The sequence below is a fragment of the Chelonia mydas genome, chromosome 1 (assembly GCF_015237465.2).
Source record: "Chelonia mydas isolate rCheMyd1 chromosome 1, rCheMyd1.pri.v2, whole genome shotgun sequence".
NCBI lineage: Eukaryota > Metazoa > Chordata > Testudines > Cheloniidae > Chelonia > Chelonia mydas.
The window spans coordinates 114,902,675-114,928,413 of record NC_057849.1 but is presented as its reverse complement, the minus strand read 5'-3'; the positions used below and the strand labels follow the sequence as shown (position 1 = coordinate 114,928,413).

The 25,739-nt window shown below is 42.0% G+C and overlaps 1 protein-coding gene across 3 annotated transcripts in view; it reads left to right on the top strand.

The window, feature by feature from the left end:
* Positions 1–25,513, top strand: part of IL1RL1 (interleukin 1 receptor like 1) — a 45,695-nt gene extending 20,182 nt beyond the window's left edge. For 2 of the 3 annotated variants that reach the window (XM_043536704.1, XM_037897961.2), the window contains 8 exons: positions 71–245; positions 335–503; positions 4,515–4,583; positions 5,470–5,602; positions 5,691–5,848; positions 17,997–18,140; positions 19,802–19,960; positions 22,712–23,766. In XM_043536704.1, coding sequence (XP_043392639.1) covers positions 71–245; positions 335–503; positions 4,515–4,583; positions 5,470–5,602; positions 5,691–5,848; positions 17,997–18,140; positions 19,802–19,960; positions 22,712–23,058 — 1,354 coding nt within the window. In that variant the 3' untranslated portion in view covers positions 23,059–23,766. Of the gene's footprint in view, positions 1–70; positions 246–334; positions 504–4,514; positions 4,584–5,469; positions 5,603–5,690; positions 5,849–17,996; positions 18,141–19,801; positions 19,961–22,711; positions 23,767–23,842 lie in introns of those variants that run through there. The other variant, XM_043536713.1, reaches the window with a different exon arrangement.
* Positions 25,514–25,739: the final 226 nt, after the last annotated feature.

Below are 25,739 nucleotides of genomic sequence, written 5' to 3'. Positions count from 1 at the left end.
TTCTAGCTAATCCCTAGAAATATTCCACAGCCCTCTGTGTCTGATGTGTTTTTATTTTTATTTTTTTAAGTTATAATTATAAGAAACAGTACACTGTGAGTGTGATGGTGTATCCACACAAGCAAGGAATTTGTTTCCCAAGTCAGATACGTTATCCAAATGATACCGGAACGTTAACTTCTGGAAGAATTGTTTGCCCTACGATTGACAATTATGAGAATGCTACTATTGTCAAGTGGTATAAGGTAAATAAAAACACTAACAACATCAATGAAAATCAGATTATTATTCCAAGTTACGTACAGCCATGTGATGAAAGTGTCTTATTTTTCAGGACTGCAAAGCTCTCCAAGGACCACGTGAAAAATATTTAATGGGAGAGAAGTATCTTTTTATTAAACATCCCCAAAAAACTGACGAAGGACATTATACTTGCCATTTTACCTACACACACAATGCAAATGTATATAATGTATCAGCGACAAGACCCTTTATAGTTAAAGGTAAGATGGTCATATTGCTGCTTAATAAGATAAAGATCACTACCTGCCTTGCTACAACAAAGTGAATTTTGTGTGTATCATTAAAGAGAAAAAGGTTCTCCACTAGTTTGTTGCTCCTTGATGATGAAGCTTGTGACCAGCTGCTTACAACAGATTTTTGTGGGTGGAGAAAGTTGAGATACAGAGCCAGGTTGGGCTCCATCTCATAATAATCTCTTTGCCTTCCAACACTGCCTTGGCCCTGAACTGTGCTTTCTGACCACATTAAATTTCCCAGCAGCAGCCTCTGACAACATTGGCTGTTGGATGTGATTATAAAGTTGCTGTTCTTGGGGCTATTCTGGCTGTGCTCGTTTCTGGAGGCAAGAACTTGCTTCCTTGGTTCCCTCAGTGGAATGCCACAAGGTTCCATTCTGTCCCCTTTGCTGTTTGGTGAGTATATGACAGACAACTCAGACAAGATTGAGGTGATGAATATGAACAGAGGGAAACGTTTTGAGTTTTGTTGATGTGTTTTGAATTTAGTAGATGCATGAGACTTCATTATTTTGAAAGTGTATGGGCCTCTCATGAGACAGGAGTGGAATTTGGGGTACACTTTTGATTGCTGTCTTATCAAGGGGGCCCAGTGTTGTGACCATGGTCAAGGACAGAGCTGACTGGACAACAATTCCATTTTGCAGCCACATTTGAGGTTTTGAATTTGTTTTGGTTTTGATCCTCATTGGAATGTGGCGTGATTTTTTTTCCCTTCTTCCTCTGAAGCATAAGAGATGGCCACAGCTGAGGGTGGGACACTGGAGAGGGAGGACAGGTGCTCTGAGATGGTACCAAGCATTCTCTCCTCTCTCAGGTGCTTGGCTGGTGGGTCTTGCTCACATGCTCAAGGTCTAACTGATTGTTATATGTAGGGTCTGAAAAGAATTTTCCCCCAGGTCAGCATGGCAGCACAAATGGGCAGATTGTTTCTCCAGTACCAGGCCTGGTTCACTTGCAATGATCATCGGGCATATCTCACTTAACTAACTCCCTGCAACTGCACTGGTGCACCTCAGTCCCTCGTGTTTTCTGATTATGACACACAATCATTTAGAGAGTCGAGGTAGGTAAGGTAATATATTTTATTGGACCAACTTCTGTTGGTGAGAGAGACCAGCTTTTGAGCCACACAGAGCTCTTCTTCAGGTCTGGGAAAGGTACTCCCAGCTTCAGCAAAATGCACGGTGGAACAGATTGTTTAGCATAAGTAGTTAGCACCTATTCTGAGGGACCATTCCAGGTACATTCACTACATACCCACAATCCTTTAGGGCGTAGCAAGGCCCCAGATGGTCCCGGTGCAAGAATAGATTAGGGACCCCTTCCTAATTCTGAAATCTAAAATTTTGCTTACTTTTATCTTCTTGGAAAATCAAAACATATCCAACTTATCCATAAATACACAAACACAATATGCAGACTATGTCTACACATTTTTGCAAGCTATCTACACTTTATTTACACATTTGTACAAAATTTTTACTTGTAGTACAGTGCTAAATTTTATAGTGCAGGAGCCCTGCAGAGATGATCTCATGTTGGTAGTTCTTGTGTGTGATGTCACCGTAAGATACAGCACCCATATTTTAAACCTAACATTTTACCAGTAAATAGAGGCTAATGGAAGATCTGTGCAAGAACAATTCTGAGACTTCCCACATTAGTAATAAATACACATACTGTATCAACATAAACCACACATAACTCAGTTTTGATATGCCAAAATTTAAACTAACAAACCACACCCAGAGCAGGCATGCAGTTAGTCAAAAAGCCTAAGAGCTTTAGTCAATATTGTGTTACTCCAGATTCAAGCTGGTGCATCTCTACTGGAACTAAAGGAATGGAGTTATTATGCTTCTGTCAAAGGGGAGGAATGCAATGGGGAATTAAGCCCCAAATCCTTCACCCACAATTTTGCCAAGGAAACACTTGGCAATTTGCACACGAAGAGCATTTGCTTTGCATTCGCCAATCACACAGCTGTGTATTAAATGCAAGTAAGTGTTATCACCAATTTCCAGACCACTCCTGAAAATGTGGTCTCTGCGTCCCAGAAACCAAACACCAGGATCCATGCTGCCATTCAGTTAGAAAACCAAAGCCTAGTATAACAACAACTGCCTCTTCAGCACTTTTCAAAGTTCACGATTCCTACTCCATTTTCCATTACTGTCTAAGTAAGGCCCTTAAGGAATAGCTGTTTCCATACAATAAAAATGTTACCTGACCTAGATAAAAAGTCATCTTCCACCAATATCTGTAACATCTTCTATGGACTTCTAAGATACACTCACTAGTCAGATAAGGTTTGATCCTATCCCAGATGGGGCAAGATTTACTGGTATGCTTCAGCTACTTTCGGGCTGCTCCAGAAACCCAGTTTAGCTGGCTGATCAAACCAGGTTGACGATGGTTTTCCATTGTCAAAATGTTGCACAGGAGCTGGAGTGCACCAGCGAATGTAGCCTAGTTAGGAGAAACACACATTCTAACAGTGAAAACCGATTAATTCTGATCAGGCCTCGCTCCTCATCTCCCCCCGAAATCTCTTCCCCAGCCTCCTCAGCCTCCACCCCCTGAGGCAGGGGTGCCCCATCCCCTGAAACCTTTCCCCTGGACCTGCTCAGCTTATCCACAGTGGGAACCTTCACACCCCCCTCCCATCCCAGCCTGCACCCTCTGCCTGGCCCCCAGCAACCTCCAGTCTGCTCTCCCATACCTTCCCGGTTGAGCTCCTCGCTGTTGAAGTAGCCACCACTGTGGCCTCTGCCGGGGCAGCAGGCCCTATGGGGGATGGGCACTGAGCAGCAGGTGTGGACAGGGTGCAATGTGAAGCTTCAGCAGTGCTCGCAGTGCCACCAGGATTAGCTCCAAGCTGCTCAGCATCTGAGCCATGGCCACAGCTGCAATCTTACCCACACTGGGGATGGGGAGCCCATGGGGAGGAGGTGGGAATGCTTCTCGAGTGACCCAGCTGGGGGCTGCTTACTACTCCTCAGAGTCCCCACCAGCTGGTAGTCAGCTGCCTAATCTGCCTATGTGTAGACTGTGGCATAACTACAATGGTGCCTAAGGTAATGGGCCCCCATAACCTCTCCCTTCCCCCCAAAGCCTCCTGCACACCACAAAACAGCTGATTGGGAGGTGTGGGGAGGGAGGGGGAGGCATTGGTTGGCAGGACTGCCAGTGGGCAGGAGGATCTGAGAGTGAGAAGGTAGGGGAAGCTGATAGGGTGGTGCGGCTGCTGACCTATTACTGTGGCTCTTTGGCAATGTACATTGGTAAATTCTGGCTCCTTCTCAGGCTCAGGTTGGCCACCCCTGGGCTAGATGATCTTTGGCCTTAAACTCTGTGAAAGATGGAGTCAGGGGTATTCAGCTGTACACAGGTTGTGCCTGCACACTGGAAAATGTGGACCTATAAATATGTCAGTAGCATTATTACTGGATACCTGAATTGCCAACTACCCCAAAGGACAAGAGCCATCACTGCTAAAAGATCAAGGAAAAGGAATCTACCAAGCTGAAGTGATGGGCAATGGTCCCTTGCTCAACTGCCTGAGGGAATTCCCCATCCTGTCTTTAAAAAAGATTTAAATGTTACTAAAGAGCGATGTAAACAGGTGAGAAAACCTGATAGTGCATAACTAATTTTTCTTCTCCACCAACTAGCTAAAGCAACATGCTTTAGAAAGATACTCTTTCTTCTTTCCCCTTGTTTATGAGTATTGATGTAAAAATGTAACACCAATTAATAAACAACCTTTGCATTTTATACAAATATGCAGATTTTCCAAAGGATGTTGTCTTGGGAGTAAAATCAGATAATTCTAGTAAATATATGGACCACTGGTGTTCTGGTGTTAGCTTGCATTTCTGCCTCTGCAGTGCTAAAAGGTTAGCATGGCAAACTAGAATGATAATGTGGTAAGGCTGTCTAACACTTGCTTTCCTTTTACCTTAATTTCAGTATGCCCTTCCCCTATACCTCCCCGAATTCAATATCCAACAGACAATGCTGTAATAAAAGTGGAGTGTGGTATGTATCAACTTCTTATCTTAATAATTTTTAAATGACGTTCTGCTGTGGGTTGCCTAACTCAGGATTGATAACAATATTATTGATAGAATTCTTCACCTTGAGGTTACTAGACTTCCATAGTGACAGAAAGTTATTTCCATTTAGTGGGTTATTTGGGCATTAATTAACACTCTTGGGGCCATTCTCAGGAGAGAGGCCAAGGAAAGATCATGTAAACTGAGCTCTCATCTCACTACTAGACATATTGCTTCCTAATCATAGTTTGGGTGCATTGGGCAGAGTGTGAGGATAGATTGTGTTGCCTTCTGTGCTAAAGGATTTCATTTTCCCAGGTTGTCAGTTTAGCACCTTTTGTGCAGAGCAGCGGGTTCTGTCTGGGTTCTCTGCTCAGTGTTCCCATTTGGTTCCCTTGTTTTAAACCTATGATCTACACTCCTATTCCTGCTCCCCCACCCCGCTATTATTTGTCCCCTGAATTTAGTTGATCCCAGTTCCTGTGCTGCTCCCTTGATTAAGGGGATGGACCTTTAGTTCGAGGTGGTTCTGTCCACCTTTCCAGGACATCAGACGGACCTTTTGCAAGCACTTTAATTTACTTAAAGAAATAAAATATTCTAAACTCTTTGCTATAATGAATCTATAATTCCCTATTTGCAGGAATGTTAGAATTCCTCTCTCTCCCTTGCACATTACCAGTTTATGCCATGAAGTGTAAGATTTGTTAACCTTATTTTCGGCCTTGCCAACACAAACTTGCACAGATATAATTAAATCAGTTTTAATTCACATTGTCCATTATTTGGTGCAAATCAGTACAACTCTTATTTTGGAATTTTGCTTGTGTCAAGGATTATTTACAAAATTCCCACTGACTTTTGTTTAGGTTCTCCTGTGGACATTAGCTGTCGAGCCCTTCTGGGGATTGGGAAGCAAAATATAGCCGTTGTTACATGGGAGGTTAATGAAATCAAAGCTGAAGATCTCGATACTTCAAGGTTTCGTGAAGACCGTCAATTGTAAGCACAGCATCATATGAAATAATTTTCATATTTTGCAAGCTGTGTCTATCCATTAACAACTAACAGTAACAACTTTCTCTACTAGTTTTATGGGACGTGATTGGGAATACTATGGAGAGTCCATTTTAAATATTGAGGAAGTAAAGGAAGAGGATTTTCTGTCGAATTTCACATGTGTAGCACTAAATGAAATAGAACATGTAAAGCTCACGGTGACATTACAGCTCAAAGTGCCTTGTAAGGGTAAGGTACCTTTCAATTTTCATACAGTTTGAAGAATCAGAAACATGTGGTTGTTTGTTTCAGTTGGCAAAAGTAAAATAAAAAAGTACCATCCCTCCCACTGCCACCCAACATGGTCAAACTATACAACGTATATATACTATACAACTATATATTCACATGCTATAATATGGAGAGTTTTGTTGGTGGACTTGTGGAGATCTGATCTTGAAGCTTTAGGATAAAATCCTGGCAAAATTCCCATTGACTTTGCTAGGGTCAGGATTTCACCCTCAGAGTCTAGTGTTCTGAGGTAGGGGTTCTCAACCTTTTCTTTCTGAGGCCCCCCCCCCCGCAACATACTATAAAAACTCCCAAGGCCTACTTGTGCCACAATAACTGGTTTTCTGCATATAAAAGCCGGGGCCAGCATTAGGGGGTAGCAAGCAGGGTAATTGCCTGGGGCCCCATGCCACAGGGCCTCCCACGAAGCTACTTTGCTCAGGCTTTGCGTCAGCCCTGGGTGGTGGGGCTCAGGGCCCCAGGCTTCAGCCCCATGCTGTGGGGCTTTGGCTTTCTGCCCTGCACCCTAGCGAGCCTAACACTGTCCCTGCTTGGTGGACCCCCTGAAACCTGCTTGTGGTCCCCACAGAGGGCCCTGGACCCCTGGTTGACAACCACTGCTCTGAGGGATAGGATGCTGCTCAGTGTAAGTGTGGAGTGTTGCATGTATAGTGTAAATGAGAGGTTCAAAATGACATGCAGGGGATCCAATTCTGCGCTCATGAGCATGTCGCTGCCAGATCACTCCTTCCTTGTGGCGAGATTAACCTGCCTTGAATCTATGCAAAGCAACCACTTGCCCATGTGCTTAGCACAACAGCCCTGTGCAGCCTGCCGTGCACCACAGAAGGACCCCAGGATCTAGATCTGAGTCACAGATCAGCGGGCGGCATAGCTCTGACACGAGTCTCCGTTTCTCTTATCAGCAGTGTTCAACTACTCTTTTCATCGCTTTTTGAAAAGAAACTATTGCTGCTAGTGCAGGACAAAGTCAGGAAACACAAAATCTTTAAGATCTTAAAAAAAGAAGTTGAAGGTTGAGCTGCCAGTTCTTGTAGAGCCAAAGGACTGCCCTTTCCATCTATGCTCTTCTAGTCAGGTTCTTATGTCACCCTCATCACTGCGCACCTTCCAGAAGTGAAGTAAGCAATGTGACTCGCATTCTCTCCCCAAGGGAGAATTGTGTGCGCAGTGGTTTGTTTTGGTAGGGTGTTACTTTGGGGGTGATTGTTTTTTTCATGTACAGGCTGCTCAACGTGTATGTGAGAGAAGGCAGGTTGAAGAAGTGCACCATGCACTTGGAGCAGACGACCGTGAGGTTTGGGATGGTCCTTCGCTCCTGGGGGAGTTTGTTCCCCAGTCTCAGACCAGCCCCTAGGAAAGTTCTATGTCCTGAACTTGATGAGCTTGAAACTTTTATAACAGAAAGTTCCATTGTGCCTGAGGAGCAGAGCTTTTAATTATGGTCTCCATTCCAGAGCTTTAGGTGGTCTTTTAGGCTACCTCTACATTACACATCACTGGCGGCGACATGTAGAGTATGCATAGCTGCATATCGCATTGAATAGCACACCATATCCACACTATGGTGTGTAGCTACATATGTCAGTGAAAGGCTCTGGTAGAGGGGAGGCAGCAGGAAAAGCCTTTAGCAGCTCCGCACTACAAGAGCCTTTCACTGCGGTGAGGCACCTCCCCCCGCCAGAGCCTTTCTCCGCTGCCAGAGTTTTTCCCTGTGGTGGGGCAAAGGCTCTGGCAGTAGGGCACTGTCAGAGATTTTCCCTGCTGCCTGGAGTCTTTCCTTGTGGCATGGAACTGCTGGAGCCTTTCTCCACTGCTGGACCCCATACCCACGGCTGGAGTATTTTCCTGGGTTGGAGAAGGGCTCCAGAAGTGGGGAGGCCGCGGGCACTACACAGCTAAAAATAGCAGTGTAGATGGGGAGGCATGGGTTGAGGAAGCAGAGAGCTGTGTAGGGTATGCATTCAGGTTCATACCCACAGCCTTCAGGTCTGTCTTTACTCACCTAAGCTGTGCCTCACCATCTACACTGCTATTTATACCTGTGCTCTGGGGACTATGCGTGTATGTACACTACACCCCACCAGAAGAAGAGTGCAGTGTAGACACACCCTTAGATATGCTAAGCGCAGGGCACTGAGTGCCTTGGAGATCGGACCTTGGCCTTGACTTGATAATCTCTGGGAAGCAGCATAAAGAATGGGTTTGATATGCTCACAGTATCCCGTGTTGCTGAGGGGATGTACTTCACTGTCACTGGCGTTTCCAAAGGGCTGATGGCTTCATCCTCAGATATATTGCATTGCGGTAGTCCAAGACATACGGTGATGAAGCCTTGTATAACTGAGGCAAGGCCATCGTTCACAGGATGGGATGGAATCTCCTAGCCATCCAGAGATGGTAGGAAGTGTTACTCAGAGATGCTGCTGTGTGTGAGCTCAGCGTCAGTGAGGAATTCACTCCTAAGCTATGGACTGAATTGACCTCTTGTGGGTCAATCAAAGGAAAGTAAAGCCAGTGTGGCAGCCCCTGCAGTAATGTTGCTAGTCATAGGTATGGTAATATGTGTCTCTTGTTGTGGTTCATATACAACTGGATGACGGAAACAATGACTAGCTGTGTATCTGACTTTCACTGTAAGAACAATTTTTGTCTCTCTGAATTCTGGGCAATGTAATCATTAAGTATCTGGTCCTTGCTGTAGACAAATCCTATTTTGTTTTTATCCATAGGTCATCAATAATAGTTTATGAAGGGCTCTTGAATGTGCCCGCTTTGCTGCTGCCAGTGTGTGTGATGTCTGTTCCCCTCTGTCTATTGCTGCTAATGCCAAGATCCCTACTTCTATCATTCTTGACCGCTGGTACCATCTCCAGGAGTGCTTATCCTCTGCTGTAGCTGCCTCCCCTCCTTCCTAACATGGCTCAACAATATTTATGGTGAAATGACAGTAGCTGGCATTTAAATCTAATCATTGATACAGTAGGGATTTCTTGTACCAGATGAATTATAACCGTGCAATAAAAGTCATGTAAAATGTCTCCCTTGTTGTTTTTTTCTGAAACAAGCAGACTTTTAAACAAATCCAATATCATCCTCCTTCACCATTTTCTTCCACTGTCCACAACACGGTGCAGGTCTCCTAGTGCCTCTGCTACCCCATTGTTAATGGCTCTTCCGCTCAGTCCCCTTCTGCCAGTGACGTGCCTCCAACATTTTCACAAGGAGCCCCCATTATTATTATTTGTATCACAGGAGTCCTGAGAGGTTCCATGGAGGATTAGAGCCTCATTGTGCTAGGCGCTGTACAAACACATAGAGACTGTCCCTGCCTCAGAGAACTTACAGTCAAGATGGAAAGAAGTGCTATTTTACAAAAGGAGAACTGAGGTATAGAGGGATTAAATGACATGCCCAAAGTCACACAGGAAGTCTGTGGCAGAGCTGGAATTGAGCCCAGATCTCCTGGGTCCCAGTCAATTGCCTTAACTACAAGACTATCCTTAAATACAATGTCCCTCTTACATTTGTATTAGCAGGTGGAAGGGTGACAAAGGGGTGAGGGTTGTGCTCACAAGCAGGAGTGAGGAGGGATTGGGAAATCTATTCTTCCAGCCCCCCCTCTTCACTCCTCCCCCCAGGTAAAACAGAAGTGCTTTCTCATTATCACTGCCAAGGAAGGAGGTGACACCTCTTGGCAAACATGCTTAGATTAAGTTCATTTCAGTGGAAATGTTTGCATTTCCTTCCCTCGGAATATACACAATGTATGTAGATTTGAAGTATATGTGAAGATCTGTAGGAGGGTCTGGGGTGTCTGTCCCAAAGATTTTTCCTTTTTAGTTTGTTTAATGACTGGGGCATGGTGCAACCCAGTGCCTTCCAAAGGCAATACATCAGCCTTTCAGACACGTCTTATGTCACCAAAGATCCTTGCATACTGCTGATACTATACATAATAGTATTACAAATATCATAAAATCATGTAAAGAGAGACAAGGTGACCAACTTCTGTTGGTGTGAGAGACAATCTTTTGAACTTACACAGAAATCGGTCCAGTAAAACATATTACGCCATCCACCTTGTCTCTAATATCCTGGGACCAACACACCTACAACAACATTACATACATAAAACCATGCAGTCAGCTCTATGTGGGATGATTTGGAAGTATCCAGAAGGGGGTGAACTCTTTCAGTGGCAGGGAAATTGCGCATACAGTCCTTCCACTTTAGTACCAGAATTTTAATGAGGAGCTCCTGGGAATCTCAAGAGTCCCTTCAACCACCTCTCTGCCTCTTACCCCTTTCCACCCCCGCCGCGCCTTCACCACCATCTGCCTCTACTTATGTGGTGTGGATCTTCCAACGTACACTGTATCTTCTACCACTACTACTCCTCTGAGTGACTCTTCCTCCCAAGCTAGCCATCCCCTTCCATCACTATCTCTAATCCACCCCATACACACTGTTCTTTCTCCCACGTGAATATTGCTCCCTTCCTCCATCCCACTCTCTCCTACTTTCTCCTACTTCCTTTTCCCCACAAACAGAAGACTCCTTTCTCATGCAATCAGCAGGCCCAAACACTCCTAATACAAACACCAAGTCAATCCCATATTCCACATTCACGGTTTGTTCCTGATATCTTCTGATTCCTCCTCTCTCAAGCCCAGGTCATGGAAAAGACATTCCTGATGTCTCCTGACCCCTTTTCACAGGAACAACAGGCTGCTCCACTGCCTCCAGATGCTTCCATCTTCCTCTCCTCTCTCCCAGAGAGGGCGATAACCACATCCTCAGGATTCCCTCTGGCAGTATCTGACTGTCAGAAGCTGGGAGTGGATGACAGGGGTTGGATCACTCAGTGCTTGCCTGTTTTGTTCGTTCCCTTTGAAGCATCTGGCATTGGCCACTGTCAAAAGACAGGATATTGGGCTAGACAGACCATTGTTCTGACCCAGTGTGGCCGTTCTTATGTTCTCCCCATTCCAAGACAAGCCATCTCTGATTTCCTCTGAGGTCAATTTACAGACATGTTTTATCTGGTCAAAATGTCTGTTTATGGAGTGTTGGTCTCTGAGCACCTACAATGGCAGGTTATTCCTCACATCTCTTAATCCCCTTTTCCTGCTCCTCTTCCCCAGTTAGGCCAATCTCAGTATCTCTTCCTATTCGCTGACTGGGTGCCTGAATACCTCTTAATTCTGCCCTTTCTCTTCACAGACTGGGTGCCTCTGGCATCTCTCTGTCCCTCACGCCCATTCAGAGATGTTCCACCCTGGACATTTCTGGCTCTACCTTCATAGACAGTCCTCAGTGATATCTTCCATTTCTCCCTTCATCTTGATCTGGTGTCTTCTCATCCTCATTCACAGACAGGCCCATAATGTGGGGAAAAAAATCTTTTCCTCTGTGCACCCGCTGCTATAGAAAATATTTACTTCTCTAGACACAAAAATCATGCTGAGTGGAGGTGGGCCTACTTCCAGAACACCAGATTCATTTTTTCTCAAATTCTTGGGAAAGTTCAGGACTGAATCTGGCACTCAGGTTTATCTCTGGAAGATAGATTTGGATGTGAATTGCAGACATGGATCCAAACTTTGCTACTTGGATCTCTTTCTAATTTTGAGGCAAAAGCCACTATAAAATATCTTCTGGCTGGTTTCTAACATGCTGTCCCTCTCCAGTCCCCTGTTCTGTGTTCTTATTGCCTCCTGTCTCCAAGTGTTGTTTTCTAAAGAGCCAGCAATGCCATGTTCCCACAGCTTTTAGCTGTTACTTAAAAAAGCCCAACAACAACAACAAAAAGCTAATAATGTGCTGTTTTTAGCAGGATGAAGTAAAGTAATAATTCAGTAACCAGAAACACCTGAATCGCCTTGTACAAGGTCTTCACAAGTACCCTGCCCAGAAATTGCACGGAACTCAGTTTATCTCTCCCAGAAAGACAAGGGGCTGAATCAGCCCTGTTGAGAATTGAACCCATAGTTCCAGGAAGCCCAATGTAGAGATTTCTGTCTGATGCATATAAACTTCATAAACACAGGAAGTTTATGACCTTTTTAACAGTCCTTGTGTATCCAGCACAAATACAGATGTCAACAGCTCCTTATAAGGCTCCTGTATTTGCTGAACTGGGATGATAGGGCCCATTTTTTTTATTAGCTGTCTTTTAGACATTTAGATCTCAGGGCAGAACAGTCTTTATATGTGTATATAATATTGTTTATATTATATCTTTATGTATTGTTGACTAATGAGAAGGATTGTTGCCATTGGATGCCTGATTGCTTCATGTCCCTTGTACCCAGGAGGAATCCTAAAAACAAAATCAGGAGTGTAGCATCCATATCAGATTTCTCTAAATCCCAGCCCTATTGGGACAAGGGATGGCGTATTTTCAGCCTCTTTATTTTTCTGGCTTTTGAATGTTTTTTTCTCAAGAGCTCATGCTTTTATGTTGCCTCCCTGCTCTAACTGGCCTCTTAGTGCATTGTCTCTCTCTGGCTCACGTTCTTCTGAAGAAACCATGAAACTGTAAATCAGAATAAAACAAGCTCTTCCATTTCAAATGTTTCCTTTTAGCTAATTAATTCAGAGCCAAATGCAGATCCAGCGGCCTACCAAATCTGCCCCAAGCTGTGGAGCTGCTCCAGGAAGGCTATGTCAGCCTAATCGCTGTATCAGTCTGTGTCAGATATTTATTCTCACGATCCCGCCAAATCCCTGGGCGGCAGTTAGGATGGAAAAGCCTACCTATATTTTTCTCCTACCTACCACCCCCATGCACTGCCATAAAGCCAGGACTCCATGACATGCAGATGAGGTACATCCAGTTTTGCTCCATGAAGCAGGGGGCTAGATTTGCTCCACAAAAACACACTATAAATGTAACTTTGCCTTGGGAAATGACAGTGTTTCTTCCATCATTTTTTAAAATGTGCATTAGTCTGGGTGGGGTGAAAGCGAATCCCTAAGCCTCAGTCCTCCAAAGGGTGCCAGGTGGATGGATCCCTGTGCCCACATGGAGCCCCACTGATTGCTGTGGTGCTCTGTCTGTGCAAAGCTTTTTGAAGAATCAGGTACTTAGTACTGGCGAGATACAACATAGTCAATTTGCTGCATGAAGATGATGTTAGATTTAAGTACAAACAAAACTTGACAGTGATGTAAATTAGCCAGTGAATGTTTGTCTTAATGAAAGATGGTGGATCATAAATCACATTGGAAATTATTTTAAAATATTTGGAACTAGAAAATGGTTTAACAATTTCTGTCTGTGTTATTATTATTATTTTGGTAGAAATATATCTGTGCTGGAAACTTGTATACGAAGGGCCAAATCTTCAATCTTTACTGAGCTAGCACTCCTTTTTCAGTGCAATCAGAATGCTGCCTAACTAAGATTGGAAAGACTTTGATCCTAAGTTACGGCCCAATGTCCTTGGAGAAGGCTAAGATGTTTTACTTAAATTTGCCTTGGCTATAGCTTAAAATGTAACACAAGGGCATAGGCTCATGAAAGAGAAAGCAAGAAAATAGTTTTTGTTTATAGAATTTAAACAAATAATTGTTTTTGTTTTTTTTAATTTGTGAGTGAACTTGATTTTCATGAAAGAGGGTTAGCATTCTAAGGTTTAAAATGACAAAAAAAACCAAACAGTGGATGCCTTTAAAATCTTGATGTTTACCTCGAACAGTGATTAAATGTATTGTGGTATTTGCAATACTCCCTCTCTAAGTAATGGTACTATTACATATACTATGGTAATGCACAGATAAATACAGTAATGTTCTATGACAATTAAGAAAAGCAAATTATTTGATACTTAAATGTGAAAACTCCTAAAAAGCCCTGGGATATGAATGTGGGGGAAAAAGATCTAAGAGTCAATAGTTCAATAGTTAAATGTGTTATAAGTGAGTCTGGTAGTGCTGCCTATTATTAACGGAGCTCAATGCTTCCCATTTCACTGGCTTATAACTGTCACTCGTTAACCATTTAGGCTGAAATTTCATGCCAGGTTTCTCCCCCTGGCTGATTTGCGGGGTGAGGGGGAATTTCAGCCCAAATGGTTTTCCCATTTCCGAAAATGAGGTTAGGAGAAAATACATGGTTTTGACCATGCTGAAAATTTTGGTGACCTTTTCTTTGAGAAGTTCTAATGCCCCATGCTTTGGAGCAAGAAACTGAAATTTGGCATATGGTGGCCTTTGTGTCAGGGATGATGTGCCTTTTGCTGTTCCTGTGACAATCTTCCCAAATTTGACCAAGTTATAAGCCTTAGAAAAAATTGCAGTTTGCATATGCTCAGTAGAGACTTGCTAGAGCTTTGCAGCTAATTTCCTCACAGATTCAGTCCGTACTGGGCATACTTGAGCATTGGACTGAGCAGAACTTTCCCTTCAATTGAAGCTGTAGCCTTCTGCGGCTTGGCTAGGGCTGGATCCAGGCACCTGAACTTAGGGGCTGCTCTAGCTATAGGCAAACTGGGCAGCTGCCTAGGGTGGCAGATTTAGTTTGGCCACCCCTCTGTCATGCCAGAGGCATGGCTGGGCCAAATTTGAGTGGCTTGCAACCCCATGCTTCAGGGCAGAGTGTCACTCACTGAAATTTGGCTCAGTTGCCCTTCTATCTTGACAGAAGGGCAGCTGGCCCAAATCTGCAGCCCTATGCTCACAAGGAGGGCAGCAGCACACTGAAATTTTGCCAGGGCAGCAGATTGTCTTGAGCAGCCTCTTACTGAACTGAGAGCAGGAAAATTGTTAAAGTAACGTTATTAAGGTTGCAAAGTCGAGCACTCAAAAGTTAGGAAATGCCAGAATTAAGGTTGCCTGCACAGCCTTAATCCAGCCCCTTGTTCAGGTGTATTATTAAATAGTCTTTAATTACATGATCACATACTGTTTTTTCTATAGGATCCCTGCCTCTTTCAGTGCACAGGTTGGACCTACTCTATCTAGTAAAGAAGACTGTTGTTTGTGAGACCCCTGCCTCAATTGTTGCAGATGTTGGAAGGTGTGCAGTGAATGAGGCAGGGGACTGCAGGAGGGAAAAGGAGTGTGTCTTAGTTAATTCTGCCACAAAGTTCCTATGTGACATTAGGTAAGTCACGTAAACCGAACCTTTCACGGCTGGTCATTAAGTGTGTGTTCCTTGTTTTCTGGGTACTTGACTTCAGACCTTGAAGTCTGATTTGCAGAAGTGCTGAGCACTCTCAGCGGCAACTGAAATCAATGGGAGCTGTGGTTTGAACATATAAAAGTGCTTTATAACGCTAAATACTCGGAAATATCAGATCTTAGGTGTCTTAAATTGGGCATCCAAAATTAGTGGATACTTCTGACCTTAATGTCTCTGAGCCTCAGTTCCACATCTGTAAAATGGGTATAATACCCCCTCATCTCAGAGAGGTGTTGTAAAAATTAATGAATTAATGTTTTGTAAAGCACTCAAATACAGTAATGATGATCACCAGAGAAAAGTTCAGGAGTAAACTAATAATTTCCTCAGAGCAGGTTTGACTAGTGCCCAGCAAGTAAGGCCCAGGGCCACACACTGAACAGTGAGGAGAACACACAATATTAAAATAGTTGCTCATTAATTGAGCATCATCCACCCTGTGCATAGAATGAGGCTGTGATCATGTGGAAAAAATAGGATGTGAGCATGTGAGTAAAGAATGTCTTATAGTGCCCAGGCACAAAAGGGCTGAATTAAGGTTGCACAGGCAATCTTAATTCTGGCATTTCCTAACCTTAATAACGTTTTTTAAAACATTTGTGAGTAGGTAATATATATCTATATTTCAGTTCCACACAGGAAAAGGTGATTTTAGTTATAAAGATACATTTTGTGTAAGTAGGGGTAAATAACCCATGATTGAAATCAATGAACAAAGATTCATATAGCTGAATTCTGACAAGAATTGTTATTTTGGGGGGGCTGGGGGGGTTAAAAAAAAAAAAGGACTTGTGCATCTAAATATTTTAGGTGCTTTTGAAAATCTTCCCAGACACCAAAAGTATTATAAATAAATTCAAAATCAGTCAACATGGAATGCCAACAAGGTGGGTAGCTTATCTTCAGTATCCAATTTGTCTTTTACTTCACTGATCCACTGTAAGAAGAGAAGCTTTAATGTCACCAAAATCAAAAAAAGAAATATTTTTTCCCATCTTTATTCCAGTGTTTTGGATGGAAACATAACCAAGGCCTGGAAGCCCAAAGTAAGCAATTCTGCTAGTTAAAGCATGAATTTCTATTTACAGGCCTGTGTGACATTTGATACATCAAGAAATACAATAACCTCTTTATCTAAAACGAAAATATCACCTCTTTTCTTTTTATCATAGCAAATAACATTTAATGGCTAGCCGATAGTAAAAATGACATCATTCAGGCATGTGGTGGATTTACTGAATGTGTTAAAAAGTTTAGATATTTGCTTGAGAGGGTTGAAGTCATCCATAGAATTTTGAAAATTATTCATAGAATTGTACTAGCTTTATGATCCTTGGGGAAACCCCCAAGCAGACATCTTACTAATCTTATAAAACTCATATCTACTCATCAGCTTTCGTACAGAGGTACATATTGTCTTTAATTAATCCTCCCATGAGTGACTTGTACCATCCTTCTCTAGTTTCCAGAGTTGTTAATATTTCTTAGATTTCATTTGCATATTTTTAGCTAACTCATACTCTTTGAGTCAGACATTTTAACAGCTAAGGGGTCATTGGTGTGAATGGGTGTAACTTCACTGAAATCCATGAGGCTGAAGTTTGTGGAGCTACACTCATTTACACCAGCTGAGGATATAGTCCAAGGAGTCCAATTTACATTTCTAAAGAATCAGGCTTCTTAGCCAGGTATTATTGCAATAAAATGTAATTGTAGAAGTGGCTGTAGCATCGAAAAGTTAGTGGTAGATATGTTTTCAGCTATTTCAACAGCTTCACATACAGTGGCTAATACACGTGAATAAAATAAACACTGTGATGTGAGAGAAATTTTCCTTCTGCCTCATTTTGTGTCACAGGAGTAACTGCTAATGTATAGATCAGTGGTTCTCAAACTGTGGGTGGGACCCCACACTGGATCGTGACCGCATTTTAGGGTTGCCAACTTTGATTGGATGAATTCCTGAAGGTTTCATCACATGACATTATCTTTAATTAAAGATTAATCTTTAATTCCTGGAGACTCCAGGACAATCCTGGAGGGTTGGCAACCCTACTCCTTTTTAATGGGGTCTCCAGCACTGGTGTTGGACTTGCTGGGGCCTGGGGCTGAAGCCAAACCCCGAGGGCTTCAGTCCTGGGTGGTGGGGCTCAGGTTACAGGCCCCCTGCCTGGGGCTGAAGCCTTTGGGCTTTGACTTTGGTCTCCTCCTCACCCAGGATGGTGAGGCTCAGGCAGGCTCAGGCTTCGGTCCCCCTCCGGGGTTGTGTAGTAATTTTTATTGTCAGAAGGGGGTCATGGTGCAATGAAGTTTGAGAACCCCTGGCTAGATGTAGCTCAGCATTGTTATTCTGCTTGTATTGAGGGAAGATATAGCAAAAAATACATTAATCTAAGGCAGGATCTCTCTTAGCACAGCTGCTGTCTCCTCATCCCACACTCCCCACCCCATGTCCCCTGATGTCACCTGATGGGGGTGGGGCTGATGGTGAAGTCCTCTCTGCACAGCAGCTACAATCACCCCACCCCCTGACCTCACCTCTGATGGGAAAGGGCAAATGTTGTGGGCCTTCTTAGTATGGTAGCTGCTTTATACCTTGGAGATAACCTATAAACCTCACCCAGCCTGAAATGATGTATGGAAGGCAGGCCAGTGCAGGGAGCCCCCTCAATGCAGTGACTGTAACACCCCCACCACACATTCCCTGACATAACCTCCATGAATGGATCTGAAGGTGGGGTCTTGTGGACCCATCAACTACTGGTCACTGGGGGAGGTTCTTTTAATCCCTTTACTCCTTAAGATCCTATCTGGGGTGTGTGTGAGAGGCAGAAGACGGGGCCCAGCTATTAGCATCTTTAATGTTAATACTATCTTTTTTCTTTTTCTTGGCAGGAGATAATCACAGCACCTACACAACGATAGGGATTCTTGTTTTGTTAGTTATAATAGCCCTCTTGCTCATACTTTACCAGTTTTTCCAAACTGATATTGTCCTACTGTGTCGGGGGATATTTAAACCCTACAAAACCCAGGATGGTGAGTAAGAATTATGCAAAAGATGGGGGGGGGGGCGGGGAAGTGTATATTGTTCTGAAATGGCTTAATTACATAACTGTTTATTGCATCCATGCACTGATTCTCCACTCTGTTACCCCTTGTGAAGTCATTTATACCCAGGCAACATAAGGGTAAAGTGGTAACATTCTGATCTTGCAGTGTTGCATGCTCACTTTGCACAAGTGTGAATGGCCACCTAATTGGCAAGGCAGTGGAGAACCAGGCCCTTTATAAAATATGAAGGCTGTTTTCTAAGTTTAGTATGGGTCTGTGTGTATATTTTGATGTACAAATACTAACCTCGAGGTCAGTTTCATCTAGATAGGATCCCTAACCATCTGCAGTCCCTGTGTAAAGTCCTTTCTTCTCATGGGCTTTGTGTAAGTGCTATTAGTGTATTATGCAAAAAATCACTTCAACCCAAAGAAAATTCTTGTTTGATACTCTAGAGGGACAGTGCAAATTTGCAAATATGATATATAAGGCTATCAATATTAATTGTTGTAAGAGTGCCCAGAGCATACAATGGGCACCTGTTAATAGAAGAACAGCTTTTATAAATCAAAGAAAAAATATATACATAAATAATAGACAGGTAACTGTTTTTTAAGGTAACTTCTTTTGAGAAGGCACTTTTTATTTAACAGGTAATGTAAGTGAAGAACTTCAGGATATAGGCATTGCTGCTCTATAGCAAAACATAATGAAAATTAGTGTAAAACCAACCTGTTAATATGGACTGAGTTAATTCTGGCAAATCTTCATTTATTGCATGCTCCTTCTTTTCTACCGAACTTTATTTTACTTAAGGGAATTCACTTTTCTTTTGCATGGCACCTTCCTTTATATCCCAAAGCGCCATACAGAGTTCATTAGTACATTTACAGTTAAATGCAGGTGGGAGACTTAAAATGGAAAAAGAAAATGGAGGAAACGGAGTCCCTGTTTAGGAGGAAGTCAAAGGAGGAAAGACCAGTCCGGGAAAGGAAGTAGATGTCAGATTGAGGAGATGGCAACAAACCAAACATGGTTAAGATTAGAGGGGAGAAGGAGATGAAGGGAGAGATGTTTGAAGGAGATGAAGGGCATAATAGAAACAATGAGAATTTGAACGAGGCCTTGCCTGTGATTGCAACGCCATATCTTGAGTGAACAGGACCTTCACACAGATACATGGAGGTATCATGGGAGTGAGGGGTAATTTCCACAAGCAGAAGGACTTCAAATGTACTGTCTGCTCCCAGCATGTCAAAGGATGTTACTGGTTTATGATGCCACCAAAGGAACAAATGCTGAAAATTATATTGGCTTTATGCTGACATGTGTTGGTTTGTTTAATTCTTACTATATGACCAGTCTGGATCATTGAACTTAGGGAGACAGTCCTTAGTGCTGTAAATTTCCACATGTGCTTCAGTGTTTGCAGGACCGGATCCCAAATCATGACAATGCATAATGGTAAAACGTCAACGATATTCTTTAGTTTACAAATACCCATATGTTGATTTACAGGCTTCTGCTTAATAGAAAGGTCTAATTAAATCTATTTCCAAAGATTAATTTTTCTTTTCTAACTCTTGAAATAACCACTTTTCATCCACACTAACAGCAATGTGCTTTCCCCTTGTTTCAACTTGCAGATGGGAAGATATACGATGCATATGTTATCTATCCCAAAAATCGCACTAATGAAGCTAATTTTGTGGAATATTTTGTTCACCAGATTTTGCCAGATGTTCTAGAAAATAAACATGGATATAAACTGTGTATTTTTGGGCGAGACATGTTGCCGGGGGAAGGTAAGGATCAAAAGCTATTTTGCAGTGAATGACTTGTGGTTTGGGGCCGGATTGTGATCCTAGCTATTAGCCCACCCCGGGGCGTAAGGAGTCTCTTTATGCTCTTGTGCAGGTTACTCACTTTGTGAGCAGCAGTGTGTGAGAGTAGCCTCTGTGGAGCTGCTACTCTCCCTCTGAACAGGTGGGTGACAAGCACAAGGGCAGAGCCAGAGGACGTAGCTCTTGCTGGCTGGTGTGCCAGGGACTGTAATCTGCAGATTAGAGGCACAAATTATTTACCACCTTTCTGAAGAAACGGGGAACCATGAACTAGATTTTGACTTTATTTTAGTTGTGTCTACATTGGAGCTAGAGGTATAATTTCCAGTTTGGGCAGACATACTCACACTAGTTCTGATTGAGCTAGTGTGCTAAAAATAGCAGTGTAGCCATTGCTGCATAGGCGGCAGGATGAGCTGCCTAGAGTGCAAACCTGGGGTCTCGGATGGGATTATACTTGAGTTGGCTAACCTGTCCTGGTGCTTATGTCACAGCAGCTACACTTCTATTTTTAGCACTCTAGATCAATCACAGCTTGTGCAGGTTTGTCAGCCAAACCAGAAATTATACCACCAGTTCTAGTGTAGACGTACCCAAAGGCACAATCTGGTTCACGATCTGCTTGTGGGACAGTGTATCTACGCACTGCCTCACAAGCCGACTCAGGACTTGTGGCAAAGCCACAGCTAAGCCCAATATGAGCAGCTTTACAAGAAACTGAAAAGGGAAAAAGCACAGACTAACAGTTTAGGATTCAATCCTGCTGCTCTTTCTCATAATTGTATGCACATTGATGTTCCCTGAGGGATAACTTGCATGAGTAGGGTAGCAGGCTATAAATCACTAATCAAATACTCATTAGCCATGTAATAAAGGACTGATGTAATCACTAGTCTTCGGAAAACTTTGAGTTAAGACTCCAGTTGATTTCCGTCCCTTCATCACTGGCACTCTCTATCATTGAAATACAGCTGCATAGGAAAAGTCAAATGCCATGACTAGATTTATAACAAGGATTGGATAATTGTTGGTGATAATCTTAGACAGATATGGTTGATAAAATAAGGGCAATAAAATCTCACTCTATAAGGCATTTTCTGTAGGGATGGAGAAGAAATTATTTATCCAAGTCAGTATACTGTTGCATAATTGGTCAAATGCATATGGAGTGCCACAGGGTGTCTGGCCCCTTTTAAAAGGCTGTATGGAAAGATGAACTTCTAGAAGGGGCCAGAAAAAGAACAGTGGGAAGCTGTTTGAAAACCCTTCAGGAAAGAAGGTAGGCCCAGAGGGGGCAGAGATACAATTAGGAAAAAGCAAAACAAAAAAAGAACACACCTCTCCTGTGACTGGAGAACATTATTTTCAGTTGACTGTTGGGAAGGAAACTGAGGACTGCATCCCAGAAAAGGTAATTGAGTGGCTGAAGAACCAGGTGTGGAGAAGTAGGAGAGGACAAAGGTCTGCTTTAAAGATGATGGATTGAGTTATCTCTAATGTTAATAAATAAATCAGCAGTGGGCTTATTTAACAGAAAAAAGGTTTCTGTGCAGTAATTGAAGAGAACTTGAAGAGAAGCATAGTCATGACTGGACCAGTAGGTCCATATTTGGCCAGCTGAGGGCACATGTGGATGACACCAGCCGATGATAGGAGGATATTGTCTTCCTGTGAAATGTCAAATATTGATCTCTGATAATTGCAGGATCCTGGACTTTGTGAATCGATGATCAAATCGGGTTTGACAAATCCTATGTCCCAAAATGAAATTTCAGCTCTCAGATCTACAGTAGTATGACACCTAGTTTAGCTGTGATTTTGTTAATAAAAAATACAGCTATTGCATGTGTGCCTTAGGATTTGCATATGTTTGTAGACTAGACAGCATGCTTCTTGCACTAATATGGATTTGTCTGTGTTCATTTTGTCAACCCAATTCTGGTAATATTCACAAAAGGCCACACCATATCCTTGAACTCTGTACACAACTTCTACTGAAATTGCACATACAGAAAACTGCACACACAGATTAGGAGCAAAGTATGGCTCTATGTGTGTGTACAGGATCATTTACCATTTTTTTTCTTTCTTCATAAAACTGGATCATATTGTTCCATCTATTTTTAAACAGAATTTCCCATAGATAGTGGAGAGTTCTGCATAGAAATGACTGGTATGATAAGGATCACATATCCAATGCTGCAACGTCCTTGTATCATTCCCAGAATCCCAGGAGTAAGTAGCAAAGGAGAGAGAGCCTATTGATCTGACTGTTCCATATGTCGGCATTCCCAAAAAGAAATACATGAGAGGCTGGCTATATGCAGTTCAGAGCTGCATATAGCCAGCCAGTTCTCCATGGGAATCAGTTTGAGAACCTCTGATATAATTCTCAGTTCTCCATTGAATTTGACCTTAGGTTTTCAAAACTATGTAAAGCACCAAAATTAGAAATGCACTGTAAATAGTGGGCACCAATAGTTAAGAATCCTCAGTGTATGAAGGTTTCAGATAAGGAGAGCATTCGAAATAAAACCCTTGATTACTGTGTGCTTTTCAGCTTCTATTCATAATGAGAGACTAATTCAGATTAATGTGAGACAAAGGTTATTTTCAATGAAAATATATCTTGAGCGGAGAGGTCTGGACGCAGCGGAGTCCGTAAAAGAAATCTCACATCTTGTGATTTATTTATTTTTTGCACATTATTAGATGAAGCCAATGCATTTGAAATGAGAATACAGAAGAGCAGGAGACTGATCATCATTCTAACGCCTCAGCTAATTCAGTATGAGGAATTTGGTTATGAACACCAGATTGCCTTATACAGTGCCCTCATTCAGAACAACATAAAGGTGATCCTCCTTGAAATGGAGACAATTGGGAACTATGAGGGCTTGCAAGAATCCCTCAGGCACATCATCAAGCAGCAAGGTACCATAAAATGGAAAGAGAAGCACCAAGAATGCCCACATGCATCCAACTCTAAATTCTGGAAACTTGTGAGGTACCATATGCCACTGAGACACAAGCCTTCGCAACTCAACCATGCTGTGTAAATAGGTAGTTTTCTTAAATACTGTTACTTTGTCTGTTTGAATTGTCTGCTCCTGTTTGCTTTCTGTAAATTTCAGGGGTATCTAGTGAGTAGTATATAGATCCTTCTTACTCTACATAAAAGAATGGTAACAAACTAAAATCCTCTTCCTTACTCCATCATTTTGTGAAGTAATCATGTTATCTAACTGATGGTTCCTCTAGTTTTTGTCCCCTAAACTCTCCTCCTTGTCTTCTCATCTCACTACGTCATATCTACAACTGGTTCTGATTCTGGGTTCTACTATTTTTGTGGCACTCCATTGACTTGTATCTGATAGCAGGATTAGAAGCTTAGTTTGTAAACTCTTCAGCTCAGGGACTGGGACTCTTCTGGTTTTGGGAGGCTCCTACAACACAATGAGATGCCATTGTAAATAAAATTATAACAACATGCTAATAATAATTAAGAAATGATTTAGATGCTGCTGCTTATGTATTTTTGAATGCTTGGTATAAAAATTTGAAATGTGAATAAAAATACATTCTTTATATAGATAGTGAATTTATTATCTCTGTAGTGTCAAAAAAGAAATGAAAATACCACTCCAGTGTATCTTCATTGCACTGTAAACATTTTTTAAATTAAAATTTTAAAGCTAAATTTACAGAAAGATGATTTTAATGAAAATTGCTACATTTTCAAAATAATCAATAAAATTGATTGTGAAGCTTTAAATACTGTGGCTGTGCTTGATATTGGATTCTGAAGTAAAATGGGATATTTTGTGTGCTTGATTGTTTCAGGTATCTTTTTCTCTTAGGTTTATGAGAGTTTGCAAGAATAATTCCAGATTCTGGTCCAGCAAGATCTTGTAAAACGCAGAGAAGAATCTGTGGGTTTCCTTATTTGAAAAGAAAGCAATGACTTCTATCAGCTCTTGCAAGAAGATAGGGGCCTCTTACGTGTGTCTTTGCATATGAACATGGGAAAGAGCTAGCTATGCAGAAAATAAGAGAGAAATTCTTACAAGTGATTGAAAAAGCATGTGTGTTATAAGGTTCCTCACAGAAGAGTCTGAAAGTCCAGGGTTTTTTTTCTGCATTGATAAGAAGGGTTTTCTTGTGTGAATGGGTTTTCTTGAATGGTCAGAATGTTGGAAAGACAGCACACTTGTTTCTATCTATAAATAATAGTTTACTTGCTTTTTCAAGTAGAGCTCATTGAAAATTCACCATTGGTTTCCAGGTGGTTTTTTTGTTTGTTTGTTTGTTTTTGACAAAAAGTCTAAATTTTCAGCTATTTTGGTGAAATTTTTTGGTGGAAATTTTTTCCATGACCAGCTATATTTGACAATATATTTGACATTAATTTGCCTCAGTGAAAGTGAACAAATTCAGCCTGTCTGTAGATCAGATTTCTTCTGAGTTTGTGCCTGTTTGATTGGATCCCTGGCAAATTTACCTTTACCCTTTACTTTAATATCTATTTCCAAATAGAGAATCTGCTGTGCCTTGTAAAAAGATAAACTAACTCCTGCCCCAGATATCTGTCATGTATGTATCCCAAAGTATGTGTTTCATCAGAATATTCAGAAAGATGTGTTGGAAAAAAAAAGAAATATTCATCTCAGAACTGATCAGTTTTTCAGTTTGTAATGAAGAGGAGTCACAGCCCCACCCTAGTGGGTGAGTGGAATTGTTAAATAGAGGTCAGTGTAAGATTGCAGTCAGCTTAACATACATTTAATAGAAGTAAATACAGCGGGTCAGTTTCTCAGCTTGGGTAAACTGGAATGGTGTATTGAAGTCAATGGAGGTATACTGACTGAGGATCTGTACCGAGGATCTGAGAGAGCAGACAGGGCTTTTGAGGTACTAGGTCCACTAGCTCAATAAAGAATAAAATACCCCTTGCAAAAGAAAAGTCGTTTGCCTCCAAGGCATGGAAGTTATATGATGTGATACAACTAGTTGTGCCTTCTCATCTTTGGATATGATACATCTCACAATGGTGTGCTCCAGCTGAAGCAACAACAGAAGGTAGAGATGGAGAAATGAGGAGTGACATACTGGCCCTGTTGAAGTTAATGGTAAAATTCCCATTGATTTCAGTGGAGCCAGAGTTTCACCCGAGATACCTGCTAACATGAACCGAGTTGGTTTCGTAACCTGTGTACTACAATTTACGCTGTGTATCCTTTACATGTATCTAATGTGTATAAACCCTTGTACAAACATGTTAAACACCCGAGGCCTGATTTACCACTGCAGTACTCCAGCTTTATACGGTTGTAACTCCACTGAGCCAGATTCACTGGTATGGTTGCGATGCTTTGCATTGCTGAGTAGCACAAAGCAGCCACAGCATATCAATGGATCTGGCCATTGATTTCACTTGAATTATGTCAGTAAAACCGCAGTAATGCAATGGTAAATCAGGCACATTTTCTGATGTGTATTTTTCTATATGCCACATATTTGTCATGATCTAAAAACTATAAATTTGGTACCATAAAGTTACAGCTTACTTTAATTCACATCACTGTGGACTCTGTTGTGCAGTGACTGACTACCAAAGGAACTGTTTTCTATGCTGAAGGTAAGTGTAACAGGTAAATATCATTTGTGTGGTAATAGCATCTCTATTTCTCAGCCTTGGGAAAAGTTTCATTTTGAAGATAATGTAGTCAGAGACTTTTTA